Source organism: Haliotis rubra, unplaced genomic scaffold (genome assembly GCF_003918875.1).
Source record: "Haliotis rubra isolate DU_JTF1 unplaced genomic scaffold, ASM391887v1 Scf10, whole genome shotgun sequence".
Taxonomy (NCBI): Eukaryota; Metazoa; Mollusca; class Gastropoda; order Lepetellida; family Haliotidae; genus Haliotis; species Haliotis rubra.
Window position 1 is genome coordinate 3,742,541 of NW_025764892.1, and position 15,916 is coordinate 3,758,456.

The 15,916-nt window shown below is 41.7% G+C and overlaps 1 protein-coding gene across 1 annotated transcript in view; it reads right to left on the reverse strand.

Annotated features, from left to right (window-relative positions):
- Positions 1 to 7,512: 7,512 nt before the first annotated feature.
- LOC124262919 (chorion peroxidase-like) overlaps positions 7,513 to 15,916 on the reverse strand; it is a 58,935-nt gene continuing 50,531 nt past the window's right edge. The window contains exons 8-14 of the mRNA XM_046697560.1: positions 15,040 to 15,147; positions 14,206 to 14,298; positions 12,778 to 13,245; positions 11,810 to 12,008; positions 11,103 to 11,272; positions 8,632 to 8,731; positions 7,513 to 7,646 (exon numbers count right to left, since the gene is read on the reverse strand). Of these exons, the coding sequence (XP_046553516.1) occupies positions 7,580 to 7,646; positions 8,632 to 8,731; positions 11,103 to 11,272; positions 11,810 to 12,008; positions 12,778 to 13,245; positions 14,206 to 14,298; positions 15,040 to 15,147 (1,205 nt within the window). The 3' untranslated portion in view covers positions 7,513 to 7,579. The remainder of the gene's footprint in view (positions 7,647 to 8,631; positions 8,732 to 11,102; positions 11,273 to 11,809; positions 12,009 to 12,777; positions 13,246 to 14,205; positions 14,299 to 15,039; positions 15,148 to 15,916) is intronic.

Here is a 15,916-nt window from a genome sequence, read left to right on the forward strand (position 1 = left end):
ATTACGGTATTAGAAAATTTAACATATTCCATACTCAACTACGTCATGAAGCTAGTAGATTAAGTTACGAGCTGTACAGAGTAGGGCTAATCACTTATCCATCCTGCGCATGTGGAAACCCATGCGAAAATGCTCATCACTATTTCTTAGAATGTTCTTTACTCAATCAACATAGAAAGATCATGCTTAAAGCTATTCAAGATATATGTAGTAATTCTGTGATTACATTATCTGTTATTTTAAACGGCATTGCAGATCTGACAAATCATAAAAATGAAATTATATTAAAAAATGTACATCAATGTATATGCAAATCTAAACGATTCCAGTAGTCTTCTCTCTAACACCTTTTGTATTATAGCATTTCCTCCTGTTATCTTTCAGTCTTTCTCTGTCTCTGTTTCTAATAATTGCTTGTGTGGTTATTAGTTATTTGTAAATATCTTCGAAGAGGGGTTTAATAAGTTGAAAGAACTTGTCCCCGATCCTTTTCACATTGTGAATAAAATATGTTTAAACTAAACGTATATTGTTACGAAAGCCTTTAGACGGCGTATTTTGTCAAAATAACATTATTCATACTCAATCTCCTAAGAACCAGACAAGGATGATTGTATAAACAAAAGCCAAACACTTAAAAATTATATATATTTGATCAAAATATTACAAACGTTGCCAAAATGTTGCTTTACTGAAAAGAGTTACCAAACACAGAAATGTAATACACATATCAAGTACATGACCGTCGAAAAACCAATTCTTGTTTGCTTCTGTTTCATCGGTTATGGGTTCAGATGTTTCCATGACAACCTGATGCGGCAGCTGTAGCACCTACAGAGTCCATTTTGTAAACGCCTATTACAAAACATTGCCCCAGCGACCTCAGTGATTTACTTAGGATCAGTATGATATCGTGTTGTCATTACAAGATGTTACAAATGAAAAATTACACAAATTTCATGATACATTTCGTCGTAGTATACTAGTATCGCTATTTATCATCGGTCCTTCAATCCATTTGCCTTTTAAGAAGCGTGGTGAGACTGAAAGATTTTGTTATAGTATACTAGCGTGTCGCTTTACCATCGATTCTTCGAACAATCTACCTTTCCGGAAGTATAGTTTCGAACACATTAACATCAGTCCATAATATCAGCTAGATTTGTCACAAATTGTTAGACCCCTTGTTTTCTGGAAATGAGATGTGTTTTTTTTATCGATTAAGTTTTAAACAAACGACTCGGTTCCCCATCAGTTCATTTATTCATTTGCCTTCATGATGTATGGCTTGAAATGTTGACACAAGCTGTTTACCTGCAACCCTAGCTGTTGATTGACCAAGGAGATCCGGGTTAAACATTTTCATGGAACCTAAACAACTGCTGTACGTTATTAGACAGGTTACGTAACTCTGTCGCCAGAGCACTGCAGTGACGTCATGTGAGGAACGATTTTCAGTTAGTTGTATAGAAAGTGTGTAGCATGCTCATCATTTTGATGATTTCTCGACATCAACGACGACATGTCGAATCGTTGCTTTGTCGTCAATTGCTCCCAGGGGTCGGGCGATGGTGTCACCATGCACAGATTTCCACAGGACCCCCGCAGTTCGTGCTAAATGGGTTATGTTTGTGAGTGCGAAGCGAGCGTTGTGGAAGCCTGAAACGATATCTTACTTGTGTTCAGATCGCTTCACGGAAGTTAAAGAATCAAAACTACTTACTAGTTGTAGTAAAATATGTATATGATTGATGACCATAAAGATTTTCCATGACACAACTTGTAACATAACGATTTCTTCCTCGGAAGTGAGGTTGTGGTCGAAGTAACAATAATATTGTAAGTAGTATTATATTGACACCCACCTCGCTGCCAGGAGAGAAATTGTTATGTTATACCCTGTCATGCAAAATCCTATTGGCCATCAATAAAATAAATATTTTACTACCAGTAGAAAGTAGTTTTGATTTTGTAACTCGGTGAAAACAAATCTAAATAGCATTTATCCTCAGACTGGCGGATGTTCGCGACAGGGCGCCGCCATTTTTGAAAATCGTAAAGTCTGTTAGAATTAATGAGATTATAGTTTGTTTTCATCAAGTTAGAAAATCAAAACTACTTTCTACTCGTAGTTAAATATGTATTGGAATCATAACCAAACGGATTTTGCATGACACAACTTATAACATAACGATTTCTTCCACGGAAGCGAGGTGGGGGTCGAAGTTACAATACTGCGCGATAAATTTCTTGCTACATTCACATGGTTAATGTCCACTCACCAGTATGTAGATACTAGTCAATGTGCGTCTTTATATTTGGTCTTATAATCCTAATTAGTTTGTGATCATACTTGTATGCATTTTGAAACTAAATAAAAAGCAGACGATCTGCTGATACTTATAGTGAATTTATAACAGAACTGTAATAGCTACACATTTTATAGTTTGCCAGTGTGAATCATAATCCGCACACACACCCTAGTGTATGTTGTCTGTCTCATTACACTTCACGGCGAAAACAATGATTCTGTTGAATGCTACGACAAATGAATAAAAACAAAATGCAAATATTAAAATTAAAACAGATTAAAGTTATAGGAACAATATCAGGCCATTACCTTGTTCGAGGAATGTATCCATCAATATCCACAAAACTGTTCCAAATGATGTGTCTTTTAACAGTTTAATATACGAAAAAGTGATAAATCTTTTCAGGTATTGGTGTATAGTCTCACTGGTCACCCAAGATAGCACACCTGGCAACTAATTGCATAATGTCCGCCTTTCTTTAAAAACAGTAATTTAGTTAGCCAATAATGGGCAATCAATCAATGTATTGCCGGTTAATCCTTTGAAAGAAGGACGTTGTTTGTACGCAGACACCGACACGACAGAGTGTATTCAGTATAGATTAGTAAATCTACATACATAAACACTACCTTTTGACAATTCCTCTGTGTAAGATAAAAGTAATTAATCAATCAGCGTGTTATCGGTTAATCCTTTGATCGATGTTTATAATGTTGAATATTTACTCCAGACACAAGAAATGCCAAATGGGAACCTTTGTCGGGTAATCTAAGTGTGTTACCACTAATTATACCTGTTATAAATTCATTAACTGACCATCAAGTGAATGATGACAAATAACATGTGTAGGTTTATACCACCGAACACGGGTTACAACAAGGGAGTATTAATTGCTGTATTGCATGTGAAAACTTATGGTCCGACACTGTTTTGAGAATACAAACAGATTTTTACATGACATGATTAAATATCGAGGTAAAAAAACACAGAAATGGGATCAATTTAGATCAGTCATTATACAAATAGGGCCTAACGACACCAATCGATTTTGACAGAATCGTCTATGAAAACAAATTGTAACTCGGAAACTAGGCAAAGCAGGAGACAAAATTAAATGACAGTAGATTGTGAGAACATATAGCTTTCATTTTCCACAACAATTGTCACGATTTCAGGTTTATACAAGCCTGTAAACAAGATAATTTACCCCCTAAAATGTAGATGAATTCTGCATCGGCCCTCAAAGCTGTTCCTCCTATGACGCCACAGAGACGCGCCGCTCTGATTGGTTGAAATTTCGTTCGCGGGTGAGAATTGTGCACTGTTGTCAAAAAGGTCGATTTAAGTCAATTAAAGGTCGAAATGAGTAGTTTTAATGACGGGGTTTCATTTATAACGATGCCAGTTAGTGATTTATGTATTTTTACCCCCTAGGGTTTATGTGACCTTTAATATATGCCATCCGTTCCCTCTGTGGGACACACTTTAACTTACATTTGATTTATACCAACTTGGTTGTTATATACTTTATATCTCCTTTACTTAATCTGAAGGACAAACGATATCTCACATTTGACAATTTGACATATGATATCTCGTCATCTATAGGTCAGACCATATGTTATATATACTCGGGGTGGGGAGGGGGGGGGGGTAGAAAAAGATATTTCCATCTGTACAGTTCAGATATTATCTATATAATCAAAAGATCATTTCAATCGTTCAAATATGGCACAAGTCATTAACGTCGCCCAATGGAACCAATTGGATTAAGAAATGTGGCTTGGAGAATGTTCCTTCCTACAGTTCTTATGCCAAATGTTGGATGTTCTTTGGCTGTTGCTGAAAGGATCGAACACGTTGATCAAGAACATCCGACAAATATTCGATGGGGTTTAGATCTGGAGGCACTGATGGCCATGGCAGTACTTGGATACGTTTCGAGCATAACGTTCCCCACAACATCTATAAACCAACGTCTTCCGTCTGTACGGGGAAGCAAAAACATGACTCGATAAACCAAAACGTCTCCAACGTCATACTCTGTGTCCTTGAAACCACTGACGTCGCAGCCGACGATGTTGACCAGTCAGAATGACGCCTCGAAGTGCGGCGCGTAGACAGTTCTTCGATGACTGAGCTGAATTCCTAAGCAATCCTGGTATTGCATTCGACAAGTGTTCTCCAGAAAAGCCACGTGTCCTTGTACGGTCTGTAGTCCAATCACGATTAGACTATTGCAACAGTCTGTATTGTGGCTTGCCAGAGGGACTCCTCACAAAGCTCCAGAAGGTGCAGGATACTGGTACAAGGATCATTAGCAGAACAAAAAAGCGCTCTCACATCACGCCTTGCACTGGATGCCTGTGCGAGCAAGAGTAGAATTGCGCCAAGTTACTTAAGTGACCTACTCTCCAAGCACAATCCTGTGAGAACATTAAGGTCAGGAAATCTTTATCTTCTGGAGATACCAAAACGCCTATTTGGTATCGCTCATTCAGCTATGCTGCACCTTCTCTCTGGAACTCTCTTCCCCATGACATCCCACTGTCACCAACCCTAGACAACTTCAAATCTCATTGAAAGACATTCCTTTACCGAAAATACTATCAATGCTAGATTTCCGTTTTCCTACTCGTTTTAAATACTGTGTATATGCTCATCATAGTGCTTAGAGCAGACACTTAGTGCCTGGAGTATTTTAGCGCTTTATAAATTCACTCATTATTATTTGTATTTTTGCTGTAGTGGTGGCCGTAGTGAGTTTATCGTAAGAACTCGTAAGAACCTTGACCTGTGCTAGAGTTGTGACACGTGGTCGCCCGGATCTGCGTCTGATAACGGTTCCATAGTCTTGTAATGATGCTTGGCGATACGTGGAAAAACCTGGCTGCGACCGAAGTCGAGTAGCCTGTCTGCAGATGGCCGATGTCGCTGTTGCCCTTAACGTCTGTCAGTCGTGGCATGTTTTCACTTTTCACTTACTGTCCATTTGAAACCCATTGTGTTCATAGTGTTACGGTTCAGAAATTACTGAGATAAAAGGCTTGTGAGTCCCCTTTAAACCAGTGGGGTAGCCTAGTGGTTAAAGCGTTACCCACATGGGTACAATGTGTGAAGCCCAATTCTGGTGTCCACCGCCGAGATATTGCTGGAATATTGCCAAACGCGGTGTAAAACTAAAGTCACTCACTCAAACGCTAAAGGCGCCACAACAGCCGAGTTACGTCCCTTGACTCGCAGAATAACATTCTCACAGGCACTCTTCACAAAATGTTCCTCTGTACCAGGAACATACCAAGAAAGGTCCAAGTCATAAAGAGAATAACTGTAACGTGTGTTGAACACTCATATTCCCCTGTCAGAGATATATTCTAATATTCAACACATTAAAGGGTAGTGCAGAATACGTCATCGAACTAGCAGCCTCCGTGAGTAATGCATGAGGTTATTTAGTCAAAAGTATGCAACAAAGCTTTGAATGGTCTGTTTTAGCTCAGTGATGAGAACGTTCACTCGTCACGCCAAAGACCCGGGTTCCATTCCCTACATGGGTACAATGTGTGAAGCCTATTTCCTATGACCTCAGTCGTGATACTGCTGGAATATTGCTGAAAGCGGCATAAAACTAAACTCACTCACACATTCACTGTTTTACAAGCACATGGCTGGCAGCTAGATGTATTATGTCCGCTTCACTTAGTTTCGCGGACAAGTACAGAACACGTCCGAAAACGAGATCTTGAAAAGTTGTTTCAGATTTTGTATCGGATCAATTATCGGATAAACACACACAACACCCACCCCACCCCATCCCCAACCCCCCACAGGGAGTTGTGGAGAATGTAAACACTCTGGGTCGGGAAGATCCTTCAGAACCTTGGCACCATCTTGTGTCTGCGTCCTCAAACAACCCTGACCTCTTGTAATTCAATATTGATTTGGAACCGATATGTTTACAACATCATTTGAACTTTGTATCTCAAGAAATAAACGTATCAGTATGTTTGAGTGTTATGATAATGTCTAAAGGTCGCTGGAATAGATTTGTGTGTTTGTTGAACTGGGGCTTGGTTATAATACACTACAATGATAAAAGAAATGACATAACACAGAGAGTGAGAGCATTCAATTGAAAATGAAGACTCGCATTGTGTACTGAACCTTATGTGACAATACAATCTGTTATTGTTGTCAACTGTATCATTGCATGTATACACAATTTTCAGTTAACGTGTCCAGAAGGCTGTAATCCTTCCACCTGGCATTCCGTATTACAAATTTCGCATCTGTTTCTTTTCTGACTACAAGTGAAGATCAGGGTTAGAACGTAGAAGTGATCTTCAGTAACCTATGCTTGTCATAAGAGGCGACTAACGGGGTCGGGTTGTCAGGCTTGATTTACACATGACATTGGATCCCAATTGCGTAGATCGATGCTGTTTATCACTGGATTATTTACAGACCTCCGCCATATAGCTGGCATATTGCCGTTAGAGCCGTTGGTAAACAGGAATCAAGAACCCTGTAGAGAATGATGTCATTCAGGACCGACCGATGGTAAAGATGCGGGTACCAGGACACGTGTTCATCATTGACATATGGGTTGTTTGCATGTGCGAATAATTTGCCACATTTGCGCTATCACTCTTTCTATACTTGGGGTAGGCGATTATTTTCGTATATTTTTCATTTCTTTTGGAAGAATCATTCTTTGGCCACATGTTTTGAATGATTCGTCTAAGAAACTGGATGACTTGGAGGATCTGATATACGTTCATCACTCCCAGCAGTGTAACTAAAATTTAAGCTTAAAATACCATGTGATATCTAATTTCTAATAAACTAAATCATATACTGCAAAAACCCACAGGAGCAGGAATAGTGACAGGAATGTGAAATACTCAACTCTAGTTAGCAAAGTTAAAATCCTTGTCACCCAAATTTATAATTTGCAATATTCCCTTTAAAGCACACAGAGGTCTTTAGGCCGAATTTCGTACCGGAATACGTTTAAAATCAACACCAGCCTGGTTCCCGGGGTCTGTTGCGCCAGTCGGAGCGTTAGCGCAGGCGCAACAGACCCCGGGGACCAGGCTGAATCAACACAAGACACGTTTGGGATCGCAAAGATGCAATGTTCGGAGAATAGTTGCATAGTGGCCCAGGGGCCCCTTGTCTAAAGCACTAAAACGCATAGTTGATAAAGGCAAAACCTTTATTTCATGAGGACTGGACATGCTTGACAGCTGACATATCCGTGTCGTTTACTCCGCCCACTTGGACAAATCGATATCCGGCAGGCTATCGCAGGACACCTTCTCGTTAGATCCTCTGGAAAGTGAACGTTTATATTTTATATGATGCAATTAGATGCAATTGGGCTCTATTGTATCAATATAGAGTGATTAATTGTGGTTTTACGCCGGTTTAAGCAATATTACAGCAATATCACGGCGGGGGACACCAGAAATGGGCTTCACACATTGAACCCATGTGGGGAATCGAACCCGGGTCTTTGGCGTGACGACCGAACGCTGTAACCACTAGACGATCCCTCTGCTTGCAAATCTGCACATTCTTTATAAATTCGCGGGATTTTTTTCCTTTCATTGACTGCTTGATGTAAGAATATTTTTCGAGCAATGGCTTCTCAAAAGAAAGCATCAGTTGTAAATGTCACCTTAACAAGCATTAACCAACCAGAGGGCTTGATTCAACCACACCCCCGTTTTGTGCGGACATATCGTCATCCCATTGTGTCAAGATCGTTTTGCTGAGACTCAAAATCGGGTTTCAATCGACTTGCAGAAATAATAATAAAGAATTGGTAGGTGTCATGAATGGTGATCGATAGGCCAATCATCCATGAATACGTTTACATTAAGTTTTAATCGATTGTATGTGATGGTAGCGCAGCGATCGGCAAAGGAGGCGGGTAGGGTACACCGAAGTGTCCGGCCTTGTCATAATGTATTATACTGTGAAGCATTTCGAGTCGGGGGTCATCTCAATATTTTTATATTTTTCTTCAAATCTTAAATCCTCGCAAAGACACGAGGGCCTGTGTGTTGAAAGGGTTTTGTCGCCTTCGTTCCATATATGTATCCAATACAACAATGCACCAACGGCTGTTGAAACAGGTGAATCATTTTGTAGTCTTCAAGTTCAGATGTGTTTTTTGTTCTGGGTCTTTATGCATATGAATTGGAATTTCTGCCCAAATCGTTAACTTTGAGTTTATCGATGATCTAATATCCAAGAAGCAAATTTTCAAATATCACCGAGACGCAGTATTATGAAAACAAACTATACTTACGAGCTGGAGATGCTGAAAGCATCCGGTTGGATAGTTTCAAGGCCAGTGTTTATGCAGAGCACACCTGCAAAGGTCACCTTCTGGATCTCCGTCAGCTGATCTGAAACATTATCAGGCATATATATTGTTATCAATGGACTTTATTGTAAAACAACTTTAGTTGAGTTACAGTGCTCATGTCAGGGGGGTAGACTAAGGCTTAGTCTCTGAATATATATAATTTGGATAGTAACAAACAAGCCCATTTATATTGAAAAGGAGCCCTAGGGAGACCAGAGATTCAGAACCTGAGGAAATCTAGACTTGCTTTATTTAGGGCTTTAGCACTGCAGAGAGGGCTAGGCAGTAGGGAAAATTATGTTGTTCAGGGACTGTGAGACAGACTAGTCAGGGGGCTGTGGTGTGCCAGTTGCTATATTTAGATTAGGGAAGACCAACGGTCTGTGAAGATCTTTTCACCCTGTTTTTCCAGCCTAATCCTGTTGTGGAAGTTTGACCATTCTTTCTTAGAGGTGACTGACTATATTATCACTGATATTCGACCCCATGCTACACTATTGTACATTGCCACTGAATTGGTACTGGGAAACTGTTTTGTACTGCCAATGTCACTCCCTTTTGTAGAAACTTAGGTTTATATGAAAATCTAGTCAACTTAATTGTAATCGTCTGACATTTCTTTCTTGTTTATTGATTTTATACTAAATTCTTAATACACACTTTTTGCAGTTTGAAAAGCGACACTTAACAAAATACAATAGTTGAAGGGACAGTGCGGATGCCTGAATTTATCAGGCTTCTAAAAATATTTATTGTTCTATTAATGGAAAGTAATGAATGGTTCGCTGTAAATATGCCATTATTTACATTATATCATCTGTTCAGGAAAGTTCATGAATTATTTGCACATAGGTATTCCATTTCAGAGAGACATGTTGGCTTCTGAGCCTAATATTCTAACACCAATAGTATCAAACCAATAATGCTCCTCAGCCAATTTCGTCCAGGACATATAGGCAAGCTTTGTATAAATACTTAAAGTTCTGTGCCTAAGCATGAAAGGCTACATGAGAATAAGAGAATTATTATGTGTATATCACTTCTCCGAACGTATCAACTGAACAGTAATGAAAGTCATCATTTTCCGAGTACAAATCCAAAATGTAGGTGCCAACATATCGAAACGTGAGTCAGTTCAAATGTTGTTGCGTCTATAATCCTACCAATGACCTCTGCTATTTGAGGAGAACAGGGCGTCTGCCCGGAGAGGTTTTTGGTTCGTTCATTCCAAATGACGTCAACAGATAGTACTTATTTTCCTACATTGGGCTCGGCATTAGGAAGATAAATCAAGAAAGGGCTTGGTGGGGTGTACATGATGAAAGTGTGGCATGGTATTTCATACGGCTGGTGCTATTAAACTGTCATTTGTCCTGATTAGTTTAAGTCAGAAGGCACACCCCTGATGTTACACCACATATCACCGCACCGCACCTGATATCACCTCAGCTCATTCAACTAACAGAACCTCAACTAACTTCATATAACCTCACCTCACCTCACTACACCGCACCGCACTTCATCGCACCTCACCGCACCGCACCACACTTCATCGCACCTCACCGCACCGCACCACACTTCATCGCACCACACTTCATCGCACCGCACCGCACGTCATCGCACCTCACCTCACCGCACCACACTTCATCGCACCTCACCGCACCGCACTTCACTGCACCTCATCTCACCTCACCACACTTCATCGCACCTCACCGCACCACACCACACTTCATCGCACCTCACCGCACCGCACCACACTTCATCGCACCTCACCACACTTCATCACACCTCACCGCACCGCACCACACTTCATCGCACCTCACCTCACCGCACTACACTTCATCACACCTCACCGCATCGCACCACACTTCATCACACCTCACCGCACCTCACCACACTTCATCGCACCTCACCGCACCACACCACACTTCATCGCACCTCACCGCACCGCACCACACTTCATCACACCTCACCGCACCACACTTCATCGCACCTCACCTCACTGCACCACACTTCATCACACGTCACCGCTAGGCACCGCACTTCACCTCACCTCACCGCACTACACTTCATCACACCTCACTGCACCGCACCACACTTCATCGCACCTCACCGCACCGCACTACACTTCATCGCCTCACCGCACTACACTTCATCGGACCTCACCTCACCGCACGACACTTCATCGCACCTCACCTCACCGCACCGTACTACACTTCATCGCACCTCACCTCACCGCACCAATTCATCGCACTTCACCTCACTATACCTCACCTCACCTCACCGCTATACACTTCATCGTACCGCACCGCATCGCACCTCACCGCACCGCAATACACTTCATCGCACCGAACCGCACTTCCTCTCATCACTCACCTCACCGATTCTTATCGCACCTCAACGCATCTCACCTGCAGTGAAGCCAATAGTTGTGTTGGTTGTCTCGTACCAGAATCGATCCCCGGACCGAAGGTCGCTGTACTGCAGACCCATTATGTAGGCAAAGGTAAGTCCGACGAGTCCCCCTGTCACGTGTTCCTCCTTGATACCCCCAACATAGAGGTCGACGTCATCCCTGCTCCTGAGAAACAATCTCCGTATATTATAACAACCCCTTTGGATTTCCGGGTTGGGACAGGTCCCCAACAACCTATATCTGTGTAAGAAGGTCTGGTGGTCAAGCTCGGGTATTATGGTCATTGCTTAACACTGTAACACGATGATGATTGTTACAGGCTGAAGTCAAATAGTTGCCGCACTGCTAACTATGGCGTTTAACGACTGCATAAAATATGGTAGTAATTGGGTAGATGTATAATTTCATTGCTATTTGAAGACCGTTAAATACATCTCTATCTACAGAACCTCAAGGTCAAACATTTTCTGCTACATGGATCCTACAACGTACTGTAATACCGAGGGAGAAGGGGGCTGTAGCTTGGTGGTTAAAGCGTTCGCTCGTCGCACCGAAGACCCGGCTTCGATTTTCCACATAGGTACAGTGTTTGAAGCGATTTCTGGTGTCTCCATTCGCAATATTAATGGAATATTGCATAAAACGGCGTAAAACCATACTCATTCACCCACACTGTAAAAGCCAGAACACAACAACACTTACGTGTACAGCGAATCACCGCATTCAAGATTTGCTGCAGCCCCAGAAGACAAGCCGTTGTCGGTGGCGAACTCCTCAGCTATGTCGCGGAAGTCAGAGTAAGGAGGAAGGCCATGGTCCCTCCCTCGTTGTATGTTGAAAGAGATCAAGTCTCGTGCATCCCCTGGCTTCTTCACGTTTTCAAGAAGATGGTCCATTAAACCTGACAAACGGCAAATTGTTCTTTAGGGAACCATGGCTGCAAAAAGCCGAGACCGTTGTATGATTCCGATTATTTGAGGGGCATGTGTTTGTGTGTCAAATAGTGATGATGCCGGTATTCGCGAAACGGTGAGCGTATTTAGCTCTGCTGATATCATCCGTCACAATACATGCAAAGGCAAGTCAATCTTTCACCAGAAAACAGAACACAGGAGTACATATGGTTCAAATCAACATGGCAATTAGAATATATTGTTCACTGAAGCTTAAAATTTGGAACTGCCTTCCAAAATATACTCTAGAAAGTTCTACCTTGGCCTCTAATTTTGTAGTGAGTGAGTGAGATTGGATTTACGCCGCTTTTAGCATGCCAATATTCCAGCAATATCACGGTGGGGACACAGGAAATGTGCTTTATACGTTGTACCCATGTAGGGAATCGAAACCGGGTCTTAGGCGTGACGAGCAAACGCTTTAACCACTAGGCTACCCCACCGGCCCTTTAATACTGTAAGACTCAATGTCTGATCACACAATATTTCAGATAGAGTGTATGGCGCTCTTTGAAATCTTGAAACATGGAAGGCTTCAGATGCTTTAATACTGCTCGACAAAAATAGCAGTTTGCTTTCCTGATTTTCTATCACAAGCCAACCTTAATTGTCTTGGTTGGCATAAATTACACTCATTTACATTTCTTTGGAAGGTATGTACGAGGTCAAGACTTTTTACTCTTTTGTACCTACGTTCTGTACTATATCCATACCTACCGATGGGGAACTTGTCGTCTGTTTTCTGGTTCTTGGCGTCAAGTAGACCCTCGATGACGTCATAGAAGCTGTCAGTAACATACGAAGGGTCCATTATCAGGTCCTCAACCTTGGTCTCCACGTCATCTCCCGTCATGCTGTACTTGGCGCGGATCTGAGAGTGGCCGAATCTGTTAGCTGCAGTACCAAAGCTGTTTATCAATCCTGGATTGACAGTGATGTCGTAGGAATATGTTGCTCCCAGGTCGAAAGCATCGTAGAAGGTCTGTCCAAGAACTTTCAGAAGCCACTCGCTGTAGGTGATGCGCTGAAGGGAGGCGATGACGATCTTGCGAGCTTCCTCGAAGAGTCTCTCGTCGTCCCAGTCGTCGTTTACTGCAGCAAGACCGGTCGCAAGTCTGTTGTGTTCCCTTACCCATAAGGTATGCATGGCAGCTAATCCTGGGAAGGAGTTGGCCCGGAAGTCGCCTGAATGTAGTGAGTGAGTGAGTGAGATACGAACCATGATCATACGTGGAAGAAAGAACTATCCGATCTTTCTGAGTGAGTGAGTTTAGTTTTACGCCGCTTTTAGCAATATTCCAGCAAGACCACGGCGGGGGAACACAAGAAATGGGCTATACACATTGTACTATGTAGGGAATCGAACCCGGGTCTTCGGCGAGACGAGCGAACGCCTTAACCATTAGGCTATCCAACCACCCCCTTTCTGAATGACAATGACGTGGAAATTGTACTCAGTAACAAAGAAATCGTTGTAAACCTGGGAACCAATAAAAAATATTTTTTTTATAAAAAACAAAACAAAAAAACAAAACAAAAAAAACAACAACAAAGAAATCACTGGCAGCGGGGACACCATAAATGGGTTTCACACATTGTATCCATGTTGGGAATCGAACCAACGACGTGACAACCGAACATTTTAACCGCTCCTTTACTGGGCCACCAGTTGATAGCATTTACAGGGATCCACGTCGAGGCTCGAGGCTGATCATTGAGGTCATTTATGGGGTCAGTGAACCTATTGTGCCCAATGTTGTTGCAACATACTGTATACATCTATAATGAATAAATGTAAACCTTACATTATCATGAACGTGCAAAATAGAACTTGCTAAATCGATAATCGGAAATATCGTTCACTGGAACAATTATTCACGATTATCGACACGAAATCTTCAGCGTTGATAATAGCTTACCTATGCTATATATTGTGAAGAAATAAAATTTAATTTATACACAGTTGCGTCCCTTTTCATGAGCCGCTTCTAAAATACTTTCAGAACGCTGTCTTTGTCAGTAACGCAAGCATAAATGTTTCAACACTCATCTGTGTTGATTTTACTTTTAAAACATTTTCAGAATGTATCGATATCCAGCCCTCATTCAAAATACACACTGATGACGTATGTCACGTGTTATTACCAGCATCCAAACAGCTGTAGCCAGGTCTCTTTGCGCAGGACATGGTGTCAGAAGGCGGAAGGTTGTCCGTGCCGGGGGCGGTTTTCAATAACCCTGTTCACACATAATGATGAGTTTATTATCTTCATGCAAATGCAGCAATATGCAGGTGACCTTAATGCAAATGTGGCAAAATGTCCGATCCAATTTGCCTTTATGGTCCTTATGGTTGGGCACCACTTGCCTATCAAACACCACTTTACGAAAAGTTGCGATGCTGAGTTACCACCTCTTTACCATTCTCGGGTTAGCTGTGAGGTAGGGTATTGGTCAGCTACCTCTTTTAACGAACATATTCAACGCAGTTTGAGGAAACTGTACAGTTTTATCAGGCTTAGCGCCTCCCTGAGAAAATGGGTACTGCGCATGTGCGGCAATTTAAACAATGCTGAAGGATTGGTAAACAAGCACAAATGATTTGTGACAGCACCCTTGGTAGGGTGATGACTCAAGCTGGCATAGTGAGTACTATCCTCAACACGGCCGTTATTGAAATCTGGGAAACTGCATGGTAAAGTGCACATATCTCGCATATAATGCATATACATGCATGCATATTATATACATAAATATGACGAAATAATTTTGGATTGTAGAAAGATATCTACGATGAAATTAGTAATGTCGTAATTCAAACAGGCATGTAATTGAGCATCGGAGAAGGTACTTGAAGTATCATACGATAACACTCAAAAATGGCAAAGCTTTGCACAATATGGCAGTACCATTTAAATAACAATAACAGAGCAGTGTCTCAACTTTGTAGAGAGAGGTTGTTTCTGAAACTGGACTTACCTCCTGATTTCGTCCTCAGTTGGTCGCTTTCCTCCACTGAACCCCCGTAGACGGAGTTGGCGTCAATGTAAGACGTGATCATATTTATCTGCTCCCTGTGAGACGTGCCTGCGTGAGCAAGTGGATGTTGCTTTACGCCAATATTTCAGCTACATAACAGAGCAAATCAAATTTGGACCACTACCAGGCACTGAACATATGAGTAATTCTTCACGCCATGGGTACAATGACACAGAATCAGCCATATCACCAAGCAGAGCCTCGTTCCCTTTGGCAAGGGAGATAACAATAGAAGTCCAGTGTCCACTCTTGCGGAAATAGACTGAAAATGTGTGGCTCCGTTGTAGCGCCACCAGTGACTATGACGAGTTATGTCCCTTCTTTGTCTCTCCTATTCACCACTCATGTCTCACTATCATATAGCTTGCATTTGCATCAAACAGAATAGTGGCACCCAGTCTGAACGATCTGATCGATAATCGCGATCTATGTCTATAAATTTAACGGCTTTTACGTCACGATATGCATGAAATTAAATTTGTACACCTATCTGAATTACTTTAGCCCCTGAATAAACATTTGGAAAATATATATCGACGCCCAGTTAAAGGCACACATGTTTTATCAAAACTGAATCCAAACGAAATATGCACGGCACTTTACGGACCGGATGTCGATTTCATCATGCAATCTATGGACTCTCTTGTCCTGCCAAAACACAATTCTGAAATTCCGTCAAGCTCTGTAAGTCTGGAAACTGGTCAGTTAACTCCATTGCTTGGTTATGATTGCCCACCACGTTCCATTCCAAAAAGTGATCTTAGTGCTGCGACAAGCGTACGCTTTTAAGAAAGTATTGGTTTGCGACTGTGATTTT